The sequence below is a fragment of the Mesoplodon mirus genome (genome assembly GCF_964341445.2).
Source record: "Mesoplodon mirus genome assembly, chromosome: 15".
NCBI lineage: Eukaryota > Metazoa > Chordata > Mammalia > Artiodactyla > Ziphiidae > Mesoplodon > Mesoplodon mirus.
This window is the reverse complement of record NC_138991.1, coordinates 42,628,666-42,654,023: the sequence shown is the minus strand read 5'-3', so window position 1 is coordinate 42,654,023 and position 25,358 is coordinate 42,628,666. Positions and strand designations below refer to the sequence as shown.

Below are 25,358 nucleotides of genomic sequence, written 5' to 3'. Positions count from 1 at the left end.
AAATTGTAGAGAGAAGTTGAAATCAAAGAAATAGAAACTCTAGCAATAAAAAAGTAGCAAGTCCTACTTCCACACTCTGATAAAATAATTGGAAATTCTGGTTCACAGGCTTTGATCCTTGCAATCATGTGTACTTCTTCAGCCCTAGGACAATTGGTCTTTTATAGTTTCCTTCCCAAAGAGTCTTTTCAAAGCTGTTTTTATATGTCTTTGTTCTTCAAACTGTAGATGAAGGGTTTTGGCATGGACATGACCACAGTTTACATCACCAAGGCTGTTGCACTTGAATGTGAGCTGTGTGGAGAAGCAGAGCTTAAGTACATTCATAGACACATACAGTAAAATAAGGAGACAACTGAGAGGTAAGATGGACAGATGGACAAGGCTTTATGCTTTCCCTGAAATTATGAGATTCTGTGTATGGAGGAAACTCTTTTAGAATATAAATAAAGAACATCAGCCACAGGAACACCGCCCAGCAGTGCAGCTGCAAAATGTATCATCATGTTATTAAGAAAGTTGACAGAACAAGCAAGTTGGACCACTTGACTGAGCTCACAGAAAAAGTGGGGATATCCAAGTCTGCATAGAAGAACAGCCCCAACATTACCAAGCTCTGTAGCAAGGAATTCATGACACTCATGACCCAGGACACAAGAACCATCAGTCCCCAGAGCTGGGGGTTCATGGTGATGGTGTAGCATAGCGGGTGAGAGATGGTTACAAAGTGCTCATAAGCTACCACAACCAGGAGAAAGTTGTCCAATCCTGCAAACAGTAGGAAACAATATATCTTCCTGCTGCAGATTTCAAGGGTTATAACTTTGCTGTGTGTCTGGATGTTCTGCATCATCTTTGGGATCCTGGTGGAGGTGAAACAGAAATCTGCAAAGGACACATTGGAGAAGAAGGACAGGTTGGTTGGGTGTGTGGAGGTGGGAGTCTGAGCTGATGGCCAGGATGATGAGCAGATTTTCAGACACAGTGATCATGTACATGGAGAGGAAAAGCCAAAATGTGAGGGCCTGGAATTCTGGTTACTCTAAAAATCATAGAAGAAATTCTATAATTCCTGTAAGGTTCCCTGGTTCCATGTAGTGTAAGTGACTACAAGAAGTGAGAAAAACATCAGTAACATGTTTAATTTTCACCTACATTTACATTTTGCAGTCAAGAAATTGATTAATTTCAACAAATTGTCTATGGATCTTGTCCCCTCTCTAGGATTCCTTGTACCATCTCTGTTTATGAATTTTTGTCCTACTTTCAGCTTTTTCCCAAGATGTTATGTGTCTTGCAATTTTTTTTTTTTTTTTTTTTTTGTAGTACGCGGGCCTCTCACTGTTGTGGCCTCTCCCATTGCGGAGCACAGGCTCCAGACGCGCAGGCTCAGTGGCCATGGCTCACAGGCCTAGCCGCTCTGCGGCATGTGGGATCTTCCCGGACCGGGGCACGAACCCGTGTCCCCTGCATCGGCAGGCAGACTCTCAACCGCTGTGCCGCCAGGGAAGCCCGTGTCTTACAATTTTTATGTGAAATTCTTTCATGCATTTGAGGAATATTAATTGAGTGATAACTCAATTTTCCAATAACTATCTAGGCCATGAATATAGGGCACTGAAAAACAAAACTCTCTACAATCCAATGATAGAGAAAGAATATAAGGAAATAAAAAATCATGTAACATGTCAGATGGTGAGCGGCGCTGTGATGAAAAATAATCAGTCATAAAGGAGACAGTAGACAGGGAGTGTGATTTTTTTTTTACTGAGTGTTTAGGTAACACCAGCAAACAAGGTGACATTTGAGCACAGATTGCAAGGAAGACAGGGTTGGATCCAGGAAGTTATCTGAAGTGTGTGCCTAAGTGCAGGAATGGCCAGTGCAATAGCTCCAAGAAATGTGCTTGTTTCAGAAGAATCAAGGCTTCAAAGGAACCAGGTATGTCAGAGAGGTATGAGCAAGAAGGAGCACAATAGAAACAGTGTCAGAAAAATTTGAGGAACCAGGTGGTTTCCCTGCTGCTGCTGAAGCTAAGCTAGAGAAGGTCCCTCATCCGCCCCATGTTCCTCTTCCACATTATTAATTTTGTTGCAAGGACATCCTCTAAATTGATTGCCTCCTTAGTACCATCTGTTGGTTTATTTCTGGTCTCTGTAATGTAAAAGTCACCTTGGAATTATGAGGCCACGTACCCTGCCTTTAGGAATGTTCTCACTTCACAAGGTACACAAGCACCCAAACACACACATACACACACACACAGAGAGATTGGACCATGGTCTCTTAGGCTGTTGCTACCATACCTTTCCCATTCCCAGCCTCATTGATTAGGCTAGGAGTAAATACAACTCACATCAGCCACAGATATTATCTTGCCTCTAAAGAATGTAGAAATGGTACCCAGAATTCCCAATTTAAAAGCATCTTATGACAAATAAATCTGGGCTTCCATATTGGTATGGCCATTTTCTGTCATGTACTAAAATTACATAAATAAATATATATATAACAGCTTATAGTTATAATGATGGATATCATTATCATAATTATATCATTATCAATTTGATGTTTCTCAGTGGGGACAGGATGTAGAAATTCTTTTACTATCATCTTGCTGACATCACCCTAAGAAAGTCCTCTGCTTCCTCTATTGTCTGTACATTTTAAATACTTTCAGTTTATTTTATGTCATTATACTGTAATAAATTAATCAAAAGGAAAAAAATGAAATGATGCATGACGCGCCATAGGGTTTTTTTTTTACTTTTTCTTTTTTACTTTTATTTTTTTGTTTGTTTGGGTTTTTTTCTCTCTGTCACCATAGGATCTTGATCACAGGGATCTGAGTCGCATTGAATAGGTGTGTAACGTGTCTTCTAACTGGGAAAAAGGAAATTGTTATTTATGGCTATATGTAAAATGGAATTAAATGAAGGCAATTTACATTTTAAAAACTCACTTTTTTTTCTTTTGGGATTTCCCTGGTGGCACAGTGGTTAAGAATCCACCTGCCAATGCAGGGGACACGGGTTCGAGTCCTGGTCGGGGAAGATCCCCGTGCCGTGGAGCAACTAAGCCCCTCCACTACAACTACTGAGCCTGCGCTCTAGAGCCTGCAAGCTACAAGTACTGAGCCCACGTGCCACAACTACTGAAGCCCGGATGCCTAGAACCCGTGCTCCACAACAAAGAGAAGCCACTGCAATAAGAAGCCCGCGCACCACAACAAAGGGTAGTCCCAGCTCGCTGCAACTAGAGAAAGCCCACGCGAAGCAATGAAGGCCCAACGCAGCCAAAAATAAATAAATAGGACTTCCCTGGTGACGCAGTGGTTAAGAATCTGCCTGCCCAACCATATAACTGGTCCTGATCACTCAGCAACTAAGTGGCAGAGCTGACTGTGACCGCCTGGAGGGGTGGAATAGGGAGGGTGGGAGGGAGGGAGACGCAAGAGGGAAGGGATATGGGAACAGATGTATATGTATAACTGATTCACTTCGTTATAAAGCAGAAACTAAAAAAAAAAAAAAAAAAAAGTGGCAGAGCTGAGATGAGAAATCAGCCCATCTGGTTCCAGATTCTATGCTCTTAAACAGAAATACTGATGCAGAGAGTATGATTAAGGATTTATCAGTCAGCGCTCCCTGGCATGACGTGCGTGGGTAACACTTATTGATCGTTTAATCTGCATCAGGCACCGTCACATGACATTTTGTGACTTGTACCTTTCCATTGATAAATGGGATTTGCATGTACCAGGAACCTTGCATCCTCACCACAGCCCTATGAGTTATGAGGGTTACAATCCTGTTATTTTGATGCTCCCTGTTTCAGAGATAAGGAAACTGAAACACAAGAAAGTTAAGCCCAAAGGCTCTGTGATATGCAGCAGCATAAGACATGAACATCATAAGAAATGTAACAGAGGATCAACAGGGCCTGGGAGGAGAGGAAGCTCGGACTGGACCCCAGTGAAACCGCTTCCTTGGCTGTGCATTTACACTGTATCTTTAGAGGGATGGAACTGGGGGTGTGGGAGGGCTCTGTGCAGAGCTCAGTTAGAGCTGTGTGTCTATTTGTGTTTGTGCTAGTGGTTGCATCGGTGAGGTCCTTCTGTTATCTCTATATGGTCCCTTCCGGTATTGTGATCAATGTTTGGACAGGGAGAACTGGACCACTGCAGTCAGGGTTCTGTTGACCCAAGAGGCAGGCCCGATGAGCACATCACCCCCGTGATGTGTTAACGAGTCTAATATTTGTGGGCATGCCTTGTGTTTCATGTGCTGAGGTATATTGATATAATCACAAGCACACATGAACACGTAAGTGAGTATGTGGACAATACTCGGACGTGAGTGAAACGAGCACACAGACACCTAGGTTAGAGTTCCACATCTTCCATCTATGAATTAATTGTAAGACTTCGGGCAATTTTTTAATTCTCTCTGAAGCTCAGGTTTCTCCTCTGTAAAAGAATACCTCTCTCACAGGACTGCTATAGTCAATGTATTTGAAACTTTATAAATCAAAAAACTTGATTCAAGAATGTAAGTTATTATATGTATGACTGATTCACTTTGCTGTACAGCAGAAACTAACACAACATTGTAAATCAACTATACCCCAATAACAATTAAAACTTTTAAAAAAGAATATAAGTTATTCACAGGGAACTCTGCTCAATACTCATGATAACCTATATGGGAAAAGAATCTGAAAAAGAGCAGATACATGTATATATATAACTGATTCACTTTGCTGTACACCTGAAACTAACACAACATTGTAAACCAACTATACTCCAATATAAAATAAAAAATGTTTTAAAAGGATGTAAGTTATTGTATGTATATATATATATATATATATATATATATGTACAACATGCATACTATAATGGCCTCATTGAAATTTTTATCTTGTTACCTCTGTCTGTCACAAACTGCAAGTGAGATTTCTCCATCTCTCTTTGTCCGCTCCTGGAAGCATATTCATCTAGGAATGAGGTTAATGCTATGCTTTGGAGGATGTTTGCATTATTTTTGACCCTTAGGAACAGCGTGCTCTTGTGAAAAGGCATCAAATAGTACAGACGTTTGCAGCCTTGAATAGGAGATCTTCCAAACGCCGCCTCTACCGGACTGACCTGTTTGTGACCACCTAGAGGGGTGGGATAGGGAGGGTGGGAGGGAGGGAAACGCAAGAGAGAAGAGATATGGGAACATATGTATAACTGGTTCACTTTGTTATAAAGCAGAAACTAACACGCCATTGTAAAGCAATTATACTCCAATAAAGATGTTAAAAAAAAAAAAAGAATCTGCCTGCCAATGCAGGGGACACGGGTTCAAGCCCTGGTCCAGGAAGATCCCACATGCTGCGGAGCAACTAAGCCCATGAACCACAACTACTGAGTCTGCGCTCTAGAGCCCACGAGCCACAACTACTGAGCCCATGTGCCACAACAACTGAAGCACATGCCTAGAGCCTGTGCTCCACAAGAGAAGCCACCGCAATGAGAAGCCCACACACCGCAACAAAGAGCAGCCCCCGCTAGCCACAACTAGAGGAAGACCACGCACAGCAACAAAGACCCAATGCAGCCCAAAATATATTAATTAATTAATTAATTAATTAAAAAAATTGGACAGCCATATGCAAAAGAATGAACATGGACACCTACCTTACACAGTACACCAATCCCACTCAAAATGGATAAAGACTTGAATGTAAGACCTGAAACCAAAGAACTCCTAGGAGGAAACAAAGGCAATAAGCTCTTTGATATCGGTCATGGTGGTGATTTTTTGGATATGACACCAAAAGAAAGGTAACAAAAGCAAAAATAAACAAGTGGGCCAACATCAAACTAAAAAGCTTCTGCACAGCAAAGGAAACCATCAACAAAATGAAAGACATCCTACTGAATGGATGAAAATATTTGCAAATTATGTATCTGATAAAGGGCTAATGTCCAAAATACATAAAGAACTCATACAGCTCCATATTAAAAACAAAGGAAAACAAAAAACCAATCTTATTAAGAAATGGACAGAGAAACTGAATTGACAGTTTTCCAAAGAAAACATACAAATGGCCAACAAGCACATGAAAAAGTGCTCAATATCACTAATCATAAGGGAAATGCAAATCAAAATCACATTTAGATATCACTTCATGCCTGTGAAAATGTCTATCATCCCAAAGAGAAGGGATAACAAGTGTCAGTGAAGATGGAACCCTTGTGTATTGTTGCTGGGAATGGAAGTTTGTATAGCCACTATGGAAAAAAAAATATGGATGTTTCTCAAAAAATTAAAATTAGAACGACCATGTGACCCAGCAACCATACTTCTGGGTATATATTCCTATGTTAGTTGCAGCATTATTCACGATAGGCAAGATATAAATACAACTTCAGGGTATGTCAACTGATGAATGAATAAAGAAGTGTAGAATACTATTCAACCACAAGAAAGAAGGAAATCCTGCCATTTGCAACAATTTGGATGAAACTTGAGGACATTATGCTAAGTGGAATAAGTCAGACAGAGGAAGGTAAATACTTTATGATATCACTTATATGTGGAATCTAAAAACGCCAAATTCAAGAAACAGAGAATGGTGGTTACCAGAAGCCAGGGTTGGGGAAAATGGGGAATTATCAGTCAAAAGGTACAAACTGTTAGCTATAAAGTTAACAAGTTTTGTACAGTAATCTAATGTACAGCATGGTGATTATAGTTGATAATACCATATTATATACTTGAATGTTGCTAAGAAAATAGGTCTTAAATGTTCTCACCACAAAGATATGGTAAGTACCTGACAGTAAGAAGGTGTGTTAGCTAATGCTATGTTGGTAATAATTTTGCAATATATAAATGTATCAAATCAACACATTGTACATCTTAAACTTATGCAATGTTCTATGTCTATCTCAATAAAACTGGAAACAAAAGATAGATTGAACTGTATCTATTTCTAACATTGAGAATGAGATAATGAAGCCCCCTGTCACCACTTCTACTCAACGTTGTACTAAAAGTCATAGTCAATTAAGTAAGGCAAGAAAATAAAAGACATAAAATTTGGAAAAGTAAATGGCTTTCACTCAGATACCAAATAATCATGTAGCTAGGAAATCCAAATAAATCTACCAAAAAAGCTATTACAACTTATTAGTGAATTTAACAAGTGTTAGAAGGGTTACAGAATACAAGATAAATGTACAAAAATCATTGGAATGTGCATTACTAGCCATGATCAAGTAGAAACTGAAATTTAAATTAATATCAAAAAAAATCTAGCAAATAAAAACTCTAAGGAAAAGTAAAGTATACTTATAAGTTTTTAGTAATGCTGACTTATTAAAACTTTCTGTGCTATATAAATCTGGAACCTCTGTTTAACAGGAAAGTGGATCTGAAAGAGAAAAATAATTTTATTCATATAGTTAAAAGCTATATAGGAAACAAATACTATTTTATAAAACCATTATTTAATGAGCAAATGTATGCTTTATAAACTACTAAATCATAACTTGTTTTATACCTTTGGAAAAGAAGTGGAAAGAAAAACCATATAGTTTATTTAGGGTGAATCTTTCCTTTCTCTAAAAGAAACTATGGACTATCACATTATTACCTAAAGGGTCCATTCTCAAATGCAACCAATGCACTTTTACAAGGCTAACGTTATTGTTTTTTATATGTGTAACAACATTGGTGAGTCAAATTTTAATAACACTGGATTATGTTGAGAGAATGAGAAGATGAAAATCCCTTAGCTGTATAATTCACCAGCATGTGGAAAAGCAATAATAAGTTATACTAATTGTTTATCTTCTAAAAGTCAATGATCTAAATTAAGTTATCCATGCATATAATATAGCTAATGTACTATTATTGTTTTCTTTTATTCAATGAACAATTACCACCATGTGCCAGGCACTGTTCTAGGCCTAGGGATGAATTCATCAGTGAACAAAACAAAGATCCTGGTCCTTGTAGAGTTTCCATTAAAAGTTCACATAGTAGACTTCATTCTTCCCCCAAATGATAAAATCATAAGGTGACTTAATAACATATATAAAAATCATTGTGGATATACCTCTCTTTCCCTGTATTTTTCCAAAAAAAACTTTCAAGAAGTAAAGATATTATAAATCAGATTATATTTTCTCAAATATTTTGAAGCAAAATCACAATACCCTGATACCCTGAAAAAAATATGCTGCCTTTGAAATGAATGCAGTAATAAAATTACAACAGAAGAAAAATTTATTCTTTTAGGGACATGAGAAAAATTCCATGAACTATGCCAGATGTAGCTGGAGTAAATACATACAGACTCTCAACGGTAGTACTTTCGTAGAATGAGTCACGGTGAGTCAGCCACACACATAGGTGAACTGACATTGTAAATGCGGAAAATCAGGATATATAGTCAGAAGGAAAATTTTGAAATGGCAAAAAAAAGTCCACTTTATTTGATAACTTTAGTTTTAACATATACCCCAAATATGTAAGGTGTAATATTATCATCCAAATGTTACTCTTGGTTTCCCACTGTTTTCTGGCTCTCCCTAACTTTTCAAGATTTATTCCAATATTAGTTTTACAAGGTATAACATAAAAGCCTAAGAGTTCCAATCAGAAACAATATTTTATTTAATAAAAACTACCAAGAAATTATTATCAGTAGAATTTGTTAAGAAATATCAGCATAAGAATTAGCCTTTTATAACATAATATTTTATGCCAACAAATCCCCTACTTCTATTTAGATATGAAATAGTATATATACGCTTGATCCCTTGGAGCCACAGGTAGGGCTATGGTAAAAAAATTTCAACAGCTAATCACTTTTTACACTGTGCTATATAATGCTTTGATTTTCTTTCATTTTAGCAAATATTTATTGAGTGATAATTCTGTGCTACTCTTGTTCTAAACACTGAGGACAGAACATTTAACAAGATGGTCAAGGTACCTACTCCCAAGGAGTTCACATTCTAGTTGGAGAAAGTATACAATAAGCAAACAGATTTTAAAACTTAGTATAATTTTAATCAGAATTAGTGCTATGAGAAAAATCTCACCGGAAGATGGGATTGAGAGTGATAGGGCTCTATGACACACAGAATGGTAAGAGAGGATTATTTCTTACTATCTTTGTCCTTCCTTATATTGGTACACCCCTGAGTCTGCACTGTTCCAGAGGCAGCCTTCATTTTATAAAAATCTATTATTTCTTCTTCCAATTGTCTTCTCTCCTTCTCAAGTTTCATTGTCTCCTCTTGTTGGACCCTCTTAAGATGCTCAAACTTGTCCTGTAGCTGTGAAACAAATCTGCAGTTGTGACACAAAGCACGCTATGGTGGCACATCCCCAAGAACATGTTTCTTTTTTTCTGGTTACAAACATACACTAATCATCAGAGTAGCACTTGATCTTAATAACAGTTTAAAAAATTATCTCTGCTGGAGTCATATTGCTCGTAATTACATTTTCAGACCTGAGAAGCAAATGAGCATCTAGATACAATGGCAAGAAGAATGATTGCAAAGGCTGGGGATGTGGGAGTGTGGTATTTATAAATGATGACAAAATCATTGAGAAAACTTTTTACTTAAAGATGGGAGGTTGAAGGTAGAAATCAGAGAAAGCTAAACTTTATCTTAATACATAAACATTTCAAATGTTAACTACTCTGGTGAGAAACTGGAACTTTTCCTGCAAATCAGGTTCAGGGTAAGGATGTCCCCCCTCACTACTCCTTTTCAACATTGTACTGGAAGTACTTGCTAATGCAATAAAGTAAGAGAAGAAAAATAAAATGTATACAGATTGGGAAGAAAGACATAAAACTGTCATTGTTTGCAGATAACATAATCATCTATGTAGCAAATCCAAAAGAACTGACAAAAAAACTCCTGGAACTAATTAGTGATTATAGCAAGGTTGCAAGATATAAGGTTATTATATAAAAGTTAATTGCTTTCCTACATACCAGCAGTGAACAAGTGGAATTTGAAGTAAAAAATGCAATAACAATTGCATTAACCCCCCCAATGAAATACGTAGGTATAAATCTAATAAATACGTACAAGATCCATATGAAGAAAACAACAAAACCTTGATGAAAAAAATTAGAGAAGAACAAAATAAATAACTATTTCATGTTTGTGTATAGGAAGACTCAATATTGTCAAGTTGTCAGTTCTTCCCAACTTGACCTACAGATTCATTGCAATCCTAATCAAAATCCCAGCAAGTTATTTTATAGATATTGACAAACTGATTCTAAAGGTTTTATGGCAAAATAAAAGACCCAGAATAACCAACACAATATTGAAGGAGAAGAATAAACTTGAAGAACTGATGCTACCTGATTTACTGACTATAGTAACCTGACTAAAACTACAGTAATCACGATAGTGTGATATTCGTGAAAAAAATAGAAAAATAGATCAATGCAACAAAATAGAGAGCCTAGAAATAGATGCAAATATATTTAGTAAATTGATCTTTGACAAAGGAGCATAGGTAGTACAAGGAGGAAAGATAGTCTCTTCAACAACTTGTGCTGAAACAACTGAACATTCACATGAAAAAAAAAAACCTCAAAGAATCTAGACACAAACCTTCACAAAAATTAAGCTCAAATGGATTATAAGTCTAAATGAGGGAACAGAAAAAGTATTCTATGCAAATGGAAATGAAAAGACAGCTGGTGTAGCAATACTTATATCAGCCAAAATAGGCTTTAAATCAAAGACTGTAACAAAAGACAAAGAAGGACATTACATAATGATAAAGGGATCAGTTCATCAAGAAGATATAAATTGTAAATACAGATGCACCCAACATAGGAACACCCAAATACATAAAGCAACTATTAACAAACTTAAAGGAAGAAATTGACAGTAGCATAATCATATTAAGGGACTTTAACAATGCACTCACATCAATGGACAGATTATCCAGACAGAAAACCAATAAGGAAACATTGGTCTCAAATGACACACACACACACACACACACACACACACACACTTACATATATATAGAATACTCTGTCCAAGAGCAGCAGAAATATGCATTCTTTTCAAGTACACATGGAACTTTCTCTAGAATAGACACATGCAGACCACAAAAGAAGTCTCAATAAATTTAGAAGAGTGAAATCATATCAAGCCTCTTTTCTAACCACAGCACTATGAGCTAGAAATCAACTATAAGAAAAATACTGTAAAAAACACAAACATGTGGAGGCCAAACAATATGCTGCTAAACAACCAATGGGTCATGGAAGAAACAAAGAGGAAATTTAAAAATACCTGGAGATAAATGAAAACAGAAACACATTTTTCCAAAATCTGTGGGATACAGCAAAAACAGTGCTGTGAGGGAAGTTTATAGCAATACAAGCATACCTCAGGAAACAAGAAAAATATCTAGTATAAACAACTTAACATTACACATAAACAAATTAGAAAAGAAGAACTAACAAAACCCAAAGTTAGCAGAAGGAAATAAATCATAAAGGTTGAAGCAGAAATAAATGAAATAGAGGCTTAAAAAAGAGAAAAGATCAATGAAACTAAGAGCTGGTTGTTTCAAAAGATAAACAAAATAGATAAACCTTTAGCTAGACTCATAAGAAAAAAAGAGAGAGCCCAAGTAAAATCAGAAATGAAAAAAGAGAAGTTACAAATGATACCACAGAAATACAAAGGATCATAAGAGATTAATATGAAAAAATATATGCCAATAAAATGGGCAACCTAGAGGAAATGAATAAATTTCTAGAAATGTACAATTTCCCAAGACTGAATCAGGAAGAAATTAAAAATATGAACAAATTACCAGTAGTAAAATTGAATCAGTAATTTTAAAACTCCCAACAAACAAAAGTCCAGGACCAGATAATTTGACAGGTGAATTCTACTAAACATTTAAAGAAGAGATAATGCCTATCCTTCTCAAACTATTCCAAAAAGCTGAAGAGGAAGGAATACTTCTGAACTCATTCTACAAGGCCAGCATTACACTGATACCAAAACCAGACAAAGAAACCACACACAAAAAATATTACAGGCCAATATCACTAATGAACATAGATGCAAAAATCCTCAACAACATATTGGTAAATCAAATTCAACAATACATCAAAAGGATCATATACCATGATCAAGCAGGATTTATCCCAGGGATGCAAGGATGATTCAATACTCACAGATCAAACAATGTGATATATACTATATTAACAAAATTGAAGAATAAAATCATATGATCATATCAATAGATGCAGGAAAAGCTTTTGACAAAATTCCACATCAATTTATGATAACAACTCTCAACAAAGTGGGTATAGATGGAACATAATAACCTCAACATAATAAAGGCCATATATGACAAACCTACAACCAACATGGTACTCAGTTGTGAAGAGCTGAAAGTATTTCCTCTAAGATCAAGAACAAAGCAAGGATGTCCACTCCCACCACATCTATTCAACATAGTATTGGAAGTCCTAGCCAGAACAATCAGACAAGAAAAAGAAATAAAAGCCATCTAAATTAGCAAGGAAGAAGTAAAACTGTCACTGTTTGCAGAGGACATGACACTATATAGAAAATCCTAAAGATGTCACCAAAAAACTGTTAGAACTAGTAAATGAATTCAGTCAAGTTGCAGAATACAAAATTAATATACAGAAATGTGCTGCAATTCTATACACTAACAAGGAACTATCAGAAAGAGGAATTAAGAAAACAAACCCATTACAATTGCAAAAAAACAATAAAATACCTAGAAATAAATCTAACCAAGGACATAAAAGACTTGTACTTGGAAAACAATGAAAGAAATTGAAATGACACAAATAACTGGAAATATATACTGTCATCGTGGATTGAAAAAATTATTCGTATAATAACTACAATATAAAAGGCCATCTACAGATTCAATGTTATCCCTATCAAAGTACCAATGGCATTTTTCACTGAACTAGAACAAATAATTCTAAAGTTTGTATGGAAACACAAAAGACCACAAATAGCCAAAACAATCTTGAGAAAGAAGAACTAAGCTGGAGGTCTCTCCATCCCTGATTTCAAACTATATACTACATAGCTACAGCAATCAAAACATATGGTACTGGCACCAAAACACACAAACCAGTGGAACAGAAAAGAGAGACCAGAAATAAACCCACACTTAATACGGTCAACTAATCTACAACAAAGGAGGCAAGAATGTACATGAGGGAAAGACAGCCTCTTCAATAAATGATGTTGGGAAAACTGGACAGCTACATGCAAAGGAATCAAACTGGACTACTTCCTGATGCCATATACAAAAATAAACTCAAATTGGATTAAAGATATAACTGTAAGGTCTGAAACCACAAAACTCTAGAAAAAACATAGGCAGTAAGCTCTTTGACATCGGTCTTATCAATTTTTTTGGATATGTCTCCTCAGGGAAGGGAAACAAATGCAAAAATAAACAAATAGGACTGCATCAAACTGAAAAGCTTTTGCACAGTGAAGGAAGTTATTAACAAAATGAAAAGGCAGCCTATTGAACAGGAGAAGACATTTTTAAACAATATATCTAATAAGGGGTTAATAATCAAAATATATAAAGAATGCATACAACTCAACATAAAAAAAAAACCCACAAACAACCCAATTACAAAATGAGCAGAGGAACTACACAGACATTTTTCCAAAGAAGATATGGAGATGACCAACAGGTACATGAGAAAATGCTCAACATCGCTGATCATCAGGGAAATGCGAATCAAGTTCACAATTAGATATCTCTTCACACCCTTCAAAATGGCTATTATCAAAAAGATAACACTTTGGCAAGGATGTGGAGAAAAGGCAACACTTGTGCAGAATTAGTGGGAATGTAAATTGATACGGTCACTATGGAAAATAGGATGAAGCTTCCTCAAAAAATTAAAAATAGAACAACAGTACGATCCAGTAATTCCACTTCTGGGTATTTTTCTGAAGAAAACAAAAACACCAAGTTGAAAAAATATATGCACCTCTATGTTCATTGCAACATTATTTACAATAGCCAAGATATGGAAGCAACATAAGTGTCCATCAATAGATGAATGGATAAATAAGATGTGGTATATATATATATACAATGGAACATTAGCCATAAAAAAGAATGAAATTTTGCCTTTTGTGACAACATGGATGGACCTGGAGGGTATTATGCTAAGTGAAATAAGTCAGATAGAGAAAGATAAATGCCATATGATTTCACTTATACACGGAATCTAAAAAACAATTCAAATGAACAAACATAATAAAACAGAAACAGACTCATAGATACAGAGAACAAACAGGTGGTTGCCAGAGAAGAGTGGCATTAGAGGATGAGTGAAATAGGTGAAGGAGATTAACGGATACAAACTTCCAGTTATAAAATAATGTAATGGGCATGTAATGTACAGCATAAGGAATATAGTGAATAATATTGTAAAACCTTGCATGGTGACAGATGGTAACTGGGACATCATGGTGATCTTTTTGTAATGTATAAAAATATTCAGGGGTTTCCCTGGTGGCGCAGTGGTTAAGAATCTGCCTGCCAATGCAGGGGACACGGGTTTGAGCCCTGGTCCAGGAAGATCCCACACGCCGCGGAGCAACTAAGCCCATGTGCCACAACTACTGAGCCTGCGTGCCGCAACTACTGAAGCCCGTACACCTAGAGCCCGTGCTCCACAACGAGAAGCCACAACAATGGGAAGCCCACGCACCACAACAAAGAGTAGCCCCTGCTCGCTGCAACTAGAGAAAACCCGTGTGCAGCAACGAAGACCCAACACAGCCAAAAATAAAAATAATAAAATAAAATAAATTAATTTAAAAAAATCAATCACTGTTGTATACCTGAAACTGATATAATATTGTAAGTCAAATTATACTTCAGTTTAAAAAATAAAAAAAGTAAATTCTCCAAATGCTCTAGAAAAAAATAAGATTACAGATGGAAAATTTTTAAAGGCTGTATCCAAAACCTATATGGTAAATAGCTACTTTTTGAAGAATAGCAAGTATCCTCCAACAAAATCATCTAAACTCTCGAGATGAAAACCTCCAACTTAATAGGACACTTAAACTTGAATACAAATTATATCAAACTAGCAGGACTTGCCTTTTTTTCAGCTTCTTTAAATGCTTTTTCTTTCTCCTTTACTCTCTGCATAAACTTCTGTTTCAACTCTTCTTCTTCCCTCTGACATTGATCCAAGAAATCCTGCCTTTTGGCTTCATAGATCTCTTGAAAACTGAAAAGAAATTTGTGTTACTTTTATAGTAAAATGTTAATATAAATAAACATGTAAACATATATATTGTTTATTAATATAAGTAGCTCATACAACTCAACAACAAAAAAACCAAACAGGGCTTCTCTGGTGGCGTGGTTGTTGAGAGTCTGCCTGCCGATGCAGGGGACACGGGTTCGTGCCCCGGGCCGGGAGGATCCCGCATGCCGCAGAGCGGCTGGGCCTGTGGGCCATGGCCGCTGAGCCTGCGCTCCACAACGGGAGAGGCCACAGCAGTGAGAGGCCCGCGTACTGCAAAAAGGGGGGAAAAAAAAAACCAAACAACCCAATCGAAAAACAGGCAGAAGACCTAAACAGTCATTTCTCCAAAAGAAGATATACAGATGGCCAACAGGCACATGAAAAGATGCTCAGCATCCCTAATTATTAGAGAAATGCAAATCAAAACTTCAATGAGGTACCACCTCACACCGGTCAAAATACCTATCATTAAAAAAATCTACAGGGCCTCCCTGGTGGCGCAGTGGTTGAGAGTCCGCCTGCCGATACAGGGGACACGGGTTCGTGCCCTGGTCCGGAAGGATCCCACATGCCATGGAGCGGCTGGGCCTGTGAGCCATGGCTGCTGAGCCTGCGCGTCCGGAGCCTGTGCTCCGCAACGGGAGAGGCCACAACAGTGAGAGGCCCACGTACCGAAAAAAAAAAAAAAAGAAAGAAATCTACAAATAACAAAGGCTGGGGAGGGTATGGGGAAAAGCGTACCCTCCTACACTGTTGGTGGGAAAGTAAATTGGTACAGCCACTATGGAAAACAGTATGGACGTGCCTCAAAAAACTGAAAATAGTGTTGCTATATGATCCAGCAATCCCACTTCTGAGCATATATCCAGACAAAACTATAATTCAAAAGGATACATGCACCCTTGTGTTCATAACAGCACTATTCACAAGAGCCAAGACATGGAAACAACCTAAATGTTCATTAACAGAAGAATGGATAAAGAAGAGGTAGTATATATATACAATGGAATACTACTCAGCCATAAAAAATAATGAAATAATGCCATTTGCAGCAACATGGGTGGACCTAGAAATTATCATACTAAGTGAAGTAAGTCAAAAAGAGAAAGACAAATACCATATGGTATCACTTATATGTGGAATCTAAAGTATGACACAAATGAACTTATGAAATAGAAACAGACTCCCAGACATAGAGAACAGACTTGTGGTTGCCAAGGGGGAGGGGGGAGAGGAGGGATGGACTGGGAGTTTGGGATTAGCAGATGCAAACTATTATATATAGAATGGATAAACAACAGGGTCCTACTGTATAGTACAGGGAACTATATTCAGTAACCTGTGATAAACCATAATGGAAAAGAATATGAAAAAGAATATATCTATATCTATATATATATCTGAATCACTTTGCTATATAGCAGAAATTAACACAACATTGTAAATCAACTATACTTCAATAAAATACATATATATATTGTTATGTCACATATAAGGACATTTACCAATATTCTCTCATGTATAGAAATGAAAATTTCTATATCATGAGACGTAAAAAAGTGAGGTGCCATATTGAATATAAGTATAGAGAGTGTATATATAGTAAGTACTCACATTTTGAAACACTTAAATTATGTTTTGTTTCTCCTACCACTTTTTATTATATCACACTTCTTCACATCTTTTGACAACAAAATTTGGGGAAACATCTAATTTATGAGGTTCTCAAAATAATTAAAATAAGACCAGGCGTCTTTCAAAATATGATGCATTTAAGATAGCCAGTTCAATTCTGGTTGCCTTCAAAGTACTGTAACTAATATAACTGGATTTTTCTACACTGTCATCCTTCTGCAGTACAAATCCTATTCCTCCTCAATATAGCTAAGTACACCTACTCTCAAACTATTTTCACTTGACTTCCATTGAAACTGAGTCCGCCGAAAACCTAGTTCCTCTGCCAAGTTTATGATTGAGCTCTCCATCCAAAATGTTATTCCTTTTCTTGTCCAACACCTGTTCCCCACAAGACTGAGGAATATCAAAGAAAAGGGGAGATTGAAACCGAGTGGGATGTTGTGGGAACCTCCCAGGCATAAAAGCCTTTCCGTGTACCCCATTTCTTGTTTGTGGGAAAAAGGCTTTCTGCCTCCTAGACCTTCCCTGAGTTCCAAAGGGCAGATTCAAACAGTTACTGGGAGGAGAGTGAGGGAAGGCAGAAAGAAACAATAGTGCAGCATGGGGTCCTGGACCTGGTTCCTCCTGGGGCAAAGGCGGGAGTGTGTGTATGACAATCTGATACAGATCTCTTGAGTTCTTCTACAGGAACTAACGTGCCTACCCAGGTGGAGGATGATAATTTCACGCTGAGCACAAGCATGTAGACCCAGACTGGTAGGAACCAGAAGGCTGATGACTGAACATCACCCTGTTACCTCACCATCAACCAATCAGAGGAGGGTTACACACCCTACAGCCCTCCCCCACAAATTTTGCCTATAAAAACTTCTTCCCTGAAACCCATCAGAGAGTTCAGGTCTTTTGAGGATGAACCCATTCTCCTTGCAAGGTCCTTGCGATAAACCTTTCTCTGCTCCAAACTCCAATGTTTCGGTTTGTTTGGCCTCACTGTGTGTCATGCACATGAACTTGGATTCGACAACGCCATGACATTACACTGCTGCTTTTCCTCTTTCCTCCATCCAATCCTCAATATCCTTTTCAATATCCTTTGCCATCTTATACCAATTTTTACTAATATTTGCACATCTCTTTCCTGAGCTTCTGTTCCATATAAAATCTACTTTTTCTTTTGGATACACATTTCAGCACATACACATATTGGATGCATATAAACGAGCCCTTGCATTATGTTGCTCCTACTAACTCTCCATCTAAGTCTGAAGATGATGAAAAACCACAAAATTTAGGATGTGAGAAGTACAGCTATTCTCATTCCAAAATAATCATATCTCATCGTTGTAGGGGATTTCTAAGTCACCCGTCATCTTGTTTGAGCGAGATCTCCACTCACCTAACTGGCTGGTTGTCTGGACCCACATCAGTAAATCCCATTTTCTGAAGTTTGCTGCACCTATAACGTTCATAGTGCCAAGTGTGGGTTTGTTCTTTCAAGTCTTCCATGTTTGTATAAAGAAGAACATCCCGGAGCTTAACAAAGTCACAGTGATTTTCATTTTCCACTAGGCAGAAAAATAATAAAGCCACAATGCTTATTATCAATCCCTATCACTTTCTAAGTATTCTTGAATGAGCCAAGAGATCGTTCAGATTAATAGCTATAATTCTTTTAACCACGTAACTATGGTTATATGGTACATACCAATTATAGGTAGAGTTTATTTATAGACCAGGAAATTTGCTTGAAATTTATTAGCCAAAGAATAAATAGGAAACACTGAAATAACATGTAATATTAGTAGATGGCATAAACTTTCATTAATAATTATGTTAGTATTTTTCAAATGAATATGCTCAAGGTATTTTACAGAGCACTAAAAAAGAATATAATATAATTTCACTAAAGTAAATAATTTTATTAAAGTAAATCCTGCTAACATAAAGGTCTTAACAACTATGCATGATTTAGTTATTAAACTATATTTATACACCATATTTATGAGAATGAATTAGTCAATTTTCAAAATCACTCAATAAATTCACATGGCTCTCTACTGTGTTTGTCATATCCCAAAGACTGAGCACAATACTTTGTGCATTGTGTATGATATTGTAACCAAATGTAATATTCATTAAAATATGTTGTTTTTAAGTACGTTTCATAAATTTAAAAATTTGTAATATATTAACTGAAAATAACATTTGGAAACTAGTCTCCAATAATTAGTATCACAAGTATACGAATCAGACAGTAAATGACTGCTATTACACTATCCTAACTCATCATGATGCTAGATAACTAATATAAATGTCTAGGTATAATTTATCCCAAAATGAATTGTATTACTTTATTTTTAAAACGTTTTTCCATCCCTTTTTATAGTGACCACTTTAAAATGCTTTATAAATTAGGTAGCAATTAACTTATATAACATGTTTCAAGTACCAATATTTATGCTTCTGTGTTGTTCAGAGTTCTTTTGTTCAAAGAACTTCCCAACATTCTTAATGTGATGGTTTATGCATAGAGAGATAATCTGCATATGGCAGATGGGGGAAATGAGGAGGTTCTGCTCAGTTTCTGAATTTTTGCCTAAAGCACCATCCAGAAAACTCCCGTGAGAATAGATTACAATCAAAATAAGCATTATCTTAAATGAAACAGAATCTGTGCTCCTTATCAGTAACTATTAATTTGCTGTTTAGCGAGAGTTACCAATATTGACTCAAGGTAAAATATTTTGTTTTATATATTTATAGTTATATTTTATATAATTTTTATAATTATATATATATTTAAGCATAATCATTCCAGAGCAAGTCTGTGCATCTTTGTTACATTTACCTTGTAAAACTCCCCAAGGGTACTGACGTCCTCTGACCATTCTTTTTCCAACTTTCACTTCATCCATACTTCCTACTACAGCAAAAGGTAAGAGTCCCTAGAAAGTAAGTACAATTTTAATCATGTTTCCTTATACCAATATGACTTACTCTGTTAATCTTATTTCTGTTATGGAAACAACAGAGACAATAATATCATCATAAGTTTATTCAAACAAGTGATTTATCCAGCCTCAGATTTTATGACTTCACAGTAAATATGTGCAAATTAATTTCTGTAAGCACTTGTGCGAGATCATACACACAATTGAAAACTACCTACTGAGTACAGCCTAAAGCAAGGCATTGAACCGTGGGGAATACAAAGAAAACAGTTTTTGGTAGACATATATTTTTTCTCACATTACCTTTACCCTGAAACACAATAAGCAAATCACTTTTAACTCCAGTATAAAAGCTAAAAGACAAAATTAAGAAAACTCTAATAATTAGTTAATTGAAATATAACATAAAGCATATTAATAAATACTACTATATAGAAAATGGAAAAGAAAATTTAAAAAGAAAAAAAGGAATGCAAATCAGAAAGGAATAAGTAAAACTATCTGTTCTCAGATGATATTTTTAAAAATATTTTTTAATTGGGATATAATTGACATATTATATTAGTTTCTGATGTACAACATAATGATTTGGTACTTGTATATATCGTAAAATGACCACCACAGTAAGTCTAGTTAACATCCATCACCACACAGTTACAATTTTTTTTCTTGTGATGAGATCTTTTTGAATCTACTCTCTTAGCAACTTTCAAATATACAATACAGTACTATTAACTACAGTCACTATGTTGTACACCACATCCCCAGGACTTATTTATTTTATAACTGAAAGTTATACGACACAAATGTACATATCTATGAAACAGAAACAGACTCACAGACATAGAGAACAGACTTGTGGTTGCCGGGAGGTGGGGATTGGGGGAGAGAAGGAATGGGAGTTTGGGATTAGCAGATACAAACTAGTATATATAGGATGGATAAACAACAAGATCTTACTGTATAGCACAGGGAACTATATTCAATATCCTGTGATAAACCATAATGGAAAAGAACATGGAAAAGAATATTTATATATATATACAACTGAATCACTTTGCTGTACAGCAGAAATTAACACAACATTGTAGATCAACTATGTTTCAATAAAGTATAAAACAAAATAAAATAAACTATTTGGGGTTAAAAAAAAGAACGGTAACTGATTTCTGTATGTTAATCTTGTAACCTTCTACCTTGCTGAATTCATTTATCAGTTCTAGTAGTTTTTGTGTGGAGTCTTTAGGGTTTTATATATATAGTATCATGTCACCTGCATATAATGACAATTTTACCTATTCCTTACTAATTTGAATACCTTTTATTTCTTTTTCCTGTCTGATTGCTGTGGCTAGAACATCCAATACTATGTTGAATAGAAGTGGTGAAAGTGCGCATCCTTGTCTCGTTCCAGATTTTAGCAGGAAGGCTTTAGCTTCTCACTGTTGAGTAGTATATTGGCTGTGGGCCTGTCATAAATACCTTTTTTGTGTGTGGTACGCAGGCCTCTCACTGTTGTGGTCTCTCCCGCTGCGGGAGCACAGGCTCCGGACGCGCAGGCTCAGGGGCCATGGCTCATGGGCCCAGCCGCTCCGTGGCATGTGGGATCTTCCCAGACTGGGTCATAAACCTGTGTCCCCTGCATTGGCAAGCAGACTCTCAACCACTGCACCACCAGGGAAGCCCAAATAGCTTTTATTATGTTGAGATACGTTCCCTCTATACCCACTTTCATAAGGGTTTTTATCATGAATGGATGTTGAATTTTATCAAATGCTTTTTTCTGCATCTATTGAGATGATCATATGGTTTTGTATGGTGTACATGGTGTATCACATTGATTGATATGCTTATGTTGAACCATCTTTGTGACCCTGGTCATGGAAAGCTTGTTTTTTAAAAAGGTAAACAAAACTGACAAGCCTTTAGCCAGGCTGATTAAAAAAAAGAGAGAGAGAGGACCCAAATAAACAAAATAATAAGTGAAAGAGGGGAAATTACAATGAATATTACAGAAATTAAAATATCATAAGAGAATACTATGAATAATTATAAGCCAATAAATTGGACAACCTAGAAAAAATGGATAAATTCCTAGAAAAATATAATCTCCCAAAACTGAACCAGGAAGAAATATATAATCTGAACAGACCAATATTTAGTAGTGAAATTGAATCAGTAATCAGAAAACTCCTAGCAAACAAAAATCCAGGACCAGACAGCCTCATATGGGAATTCTACTAAACATATAAAGAAGAGCTAATACCTATCTTTCTCAAGCTACTCCAAAAAACTGAAGAAGAGGGAACACTCCCAAATTCATTCTATGACTCTACCATTACCCTGATACTAAAACCAAAGACACAGCAAAAAAAAAAAAAGAAAGAAAGAAAGAAAGAAAGAAAATGATAGGTACAAAAATCCTCAACAAAATATTAGGAAACCAAATTCAACAATACATAAGAAGAATCATAAACCATGATCAAGTCTGATTTATTCCAGGGATGCAAGGATGGCTCAATATCTGCAAATCAATCAGTGTGACACACCATATTAACAAATCAAAGAATAAAATCTCATCTGCATCTCAGTAACTGTAGAAAACGCATTTGACAAAATTCAACATTCATTCATGATGAAAGCTCTCATTGGTGTTGGTGTAGAGGGAACACATCTCAACATAATAGATGCCATTTATGACAAACCCACAGGTAAAATCATACTTAATGTTGAAAACTGAAAGCTTTTCCTCTAAAATCAATAACAAGACAAGGATGCCCACTGTCACCACTTCTATTTAACATAATATTGGAAGTCCTAGCCACAGCAGTCAGAGAACAAAAATAAATAAAAGGCATCCAAATTGGAAGGGAAGAAGTAAAACTGTCAGTATTTGCAGATGACATGATACTATATACAGAAAACTTTTAAGCCTCTACCAAAAAACTACTGGAACTAATAAATGAATTCAATAAAGTTGCATAAAAAGGTTAATATAGGGCTTCCCTGGTGGCTCAGTGGTTCGGAGTCCGCCTGCCGATGCAGGGGACGCGGGTTCGTGCCCCGGTCTGGGAGGATCCCACATGCTGCGGAGCAGCTGGGCCCATGAGCCATGGCCACTGGGCCTGTGCGTCTGGAGCCTGTGCTCCGCGGCGGTGAGAGGCCTGCGTACCGCAAAAAAAAAAAGGTTAATATACAGATTTCTGTTGCTTTTCTCTACACTAATAATGAACTATCAAAAGAGAAAGCAAGAAAACAATCTTGTTTAAAATCACATCAAAATGAATAAAATACCTAGAATTGGCTTAAAAGAGGAGGTGAAAGGCCTATACTCTGAAAAATATAAGACGTTGGTGAAGGAATATGAAGATGACACCAATTAGCGAAAAAAATATACCACGATCATGGGTTGGAAGAATTAATAATATTAAAATGTCCATACTACCCAAGATAACCCATAGGTTTAATGCAACCCCTATCAAAATACACATGACATTTTCCACAGAACCAGAATAAATAATAATAAAATTCTATGGTACCACAAAAGTCCTTGAATAGCCAAAGTGATCTTGAAAAAAAAGAACAAAACTGGAGGTATCACACTCCCTGACTTCAGACTATACTATAAAACTATAGTGTCAAAATAGTATGGTACTAGCACAAAGACAGACATCTTGATCAACGGAACAAAACAGAGAGCCCAGTTATAAAACTACACACATATGGCCAATTTATCTATGACAAAGGAGAGAAAAATATACAATGCTGAAAAGACACTCTCTTCAATAAGTGGTGCTGGGATAACTACATGATAAATACACAGCTACATGTAAAGGAATGAAATTAGAACCTTTTCTCATAAGATATACAAAAATAAACACAAAATTGATTAAAGACCTAAATGTAAGACCAGAAACCATAAAACTCCTAAAAGAGAACATAGAACACTCTTTGACATAAGTGGTCACAATATTTTTTTGGATCTTTCCCCTCAGGCAGAGGATACAAAAGCAAAAAAAAAATATCCGGAGCCTGTGCTCCGCAACACGAGAGGCCACAACAGTGAGAGGCCCGTGTAATGCAAAAAATAATAATAATAATAAAGCAAAAAAAATAAACAAATGGGATCTAATTTAATTTAAAACCTTTTGCACATCAGAGGAAACCATCAACAAAACGAAAAGACAACCTACTGAATTAAAAAAATATTTGCAAATGATATATCTAATAAGGGGTTAATACCTAAAATATATAAACAGCTCATACAACTCAACATCAAAAAAAAGCAAACAACCCAATTTTTAAAAAGGGCAGAAGACCTCAATAGACATTTTTTCAAAGAAGACATGCAGATGGCCAACAGGCACATGAAAAGATGCTCAACATCACTAATCATCAGGGAAATGCAAATCAAAACCACAATGAGATACCACCTCACATCCATTAATATAAACTATTATTAAAAAAAACAGAAAGTAACAAGTGTTGGTATGAATGTGGATAAATTGGAATCCTTGTACACTTTTGGTGGGAATGTAAAATAGTGCAGCCACTATGGAAAACAGTATGGTGGTTCCTCAAGAAATTAAACGTAGAATTACCATACAATCCAGCAATTCCACTTCTTGGCATTACCCAAGGGAATTGAAAGCAGGGACTCAAATAAATATTTGTACAGGTATAAAAGGGCAAATATTACATATTTCCATCTACGAGAAGTACTTTGAGTAGTCAAATTCATAGGGCTGAGGGAAAGAGTAATGGGGAATTATTGTTTATTACAGAGCTTCAGTTTTTGAAGATGAAAAGAGTTCTATGGATATAGATGATAGTAGCACAACATTGTGAACGTATAATGCCACTCAGCTGTAAGCTTTAAAAGGTTTAAGATGGTAAATTTCAGGTTATGTGTATTTTACCACAATTTTAAAACCTCTTAGAAGAAAACTTATAAGTAAATCTTTATTACCTTGGATTTGACAAAACATTCTTAGATATGACATCAAAAGCACAAGTAACAATAAAAATAAATAAACTGGACTTCATCAATATTGAAAAGTTTGTGTTTCAAAGCACACCAAAAATAAAATGGAAAGACCAACAGATTGGGAGAAATATTTGCAAATCATGTATCTCATAAGCAACTTGTATCCAGAATATATAAAGAACTCTTACAACTCAATAATAAAAAGACAAAAGCTCAATTAAAAATAGACAAAGGGTCTGAGTAAATTTTTCTCTTGGGAAGACATATTAATAGCCAATAAAAACATGAAAAGACCAAATATTATATAATTCCATTCATATGACATGTCCAGACAGAGAAATCTGAAGAGAAAGAAGTTGATTAGTGGTTTCCTAGCGTTGGTGGAGAGGAGGGCTGACAGGTAGTAGGTGAGAAAGCTGAAGAGTATG

The 25,358-nt window shown here is 36.1% G+C and overlaps 1 protein-coding gene across 2 annotated transcripts in view; it reads right to left on the bottom strand.

Moving 5' to 3' along the window:
- Positions 1–265: 265 nt before the first annotated feature.
- The window catches only part of SEPTIN14 (septin 14), a gene marked incomplete at both ends in the record, with an annotated part of 568,759 nt that continues 543,666 nt past the window's right edge, over positions 266–25,358 (bottom strand). Inside the window, 5 exons of one of the 2 annotated variants that reach the window (XM_082645135.1) lie at positions 266–294; positions 9,175–9,343; positions 15,201–15,333; positions 18,389–18,557; positions 19,841–19,937. In XM_082645135.1, coding sequence (XP_082501261.1) covers positions 266–294; positions 9,175–9,343; positions 15,201–15,333; positions 18,389–18,557; positions 19,841–19,937 — 597 coding nt within the window. Of the gene's footprint in view, positions 295–9,163; positions 9,344–15,200; positions 15,334–18,388; positions 18,558–19,840; positions 19,938–25,358 lie in introns of those variants that run through there. The other variant, XM_082645134.1, reaches the window with a different exon arrangement.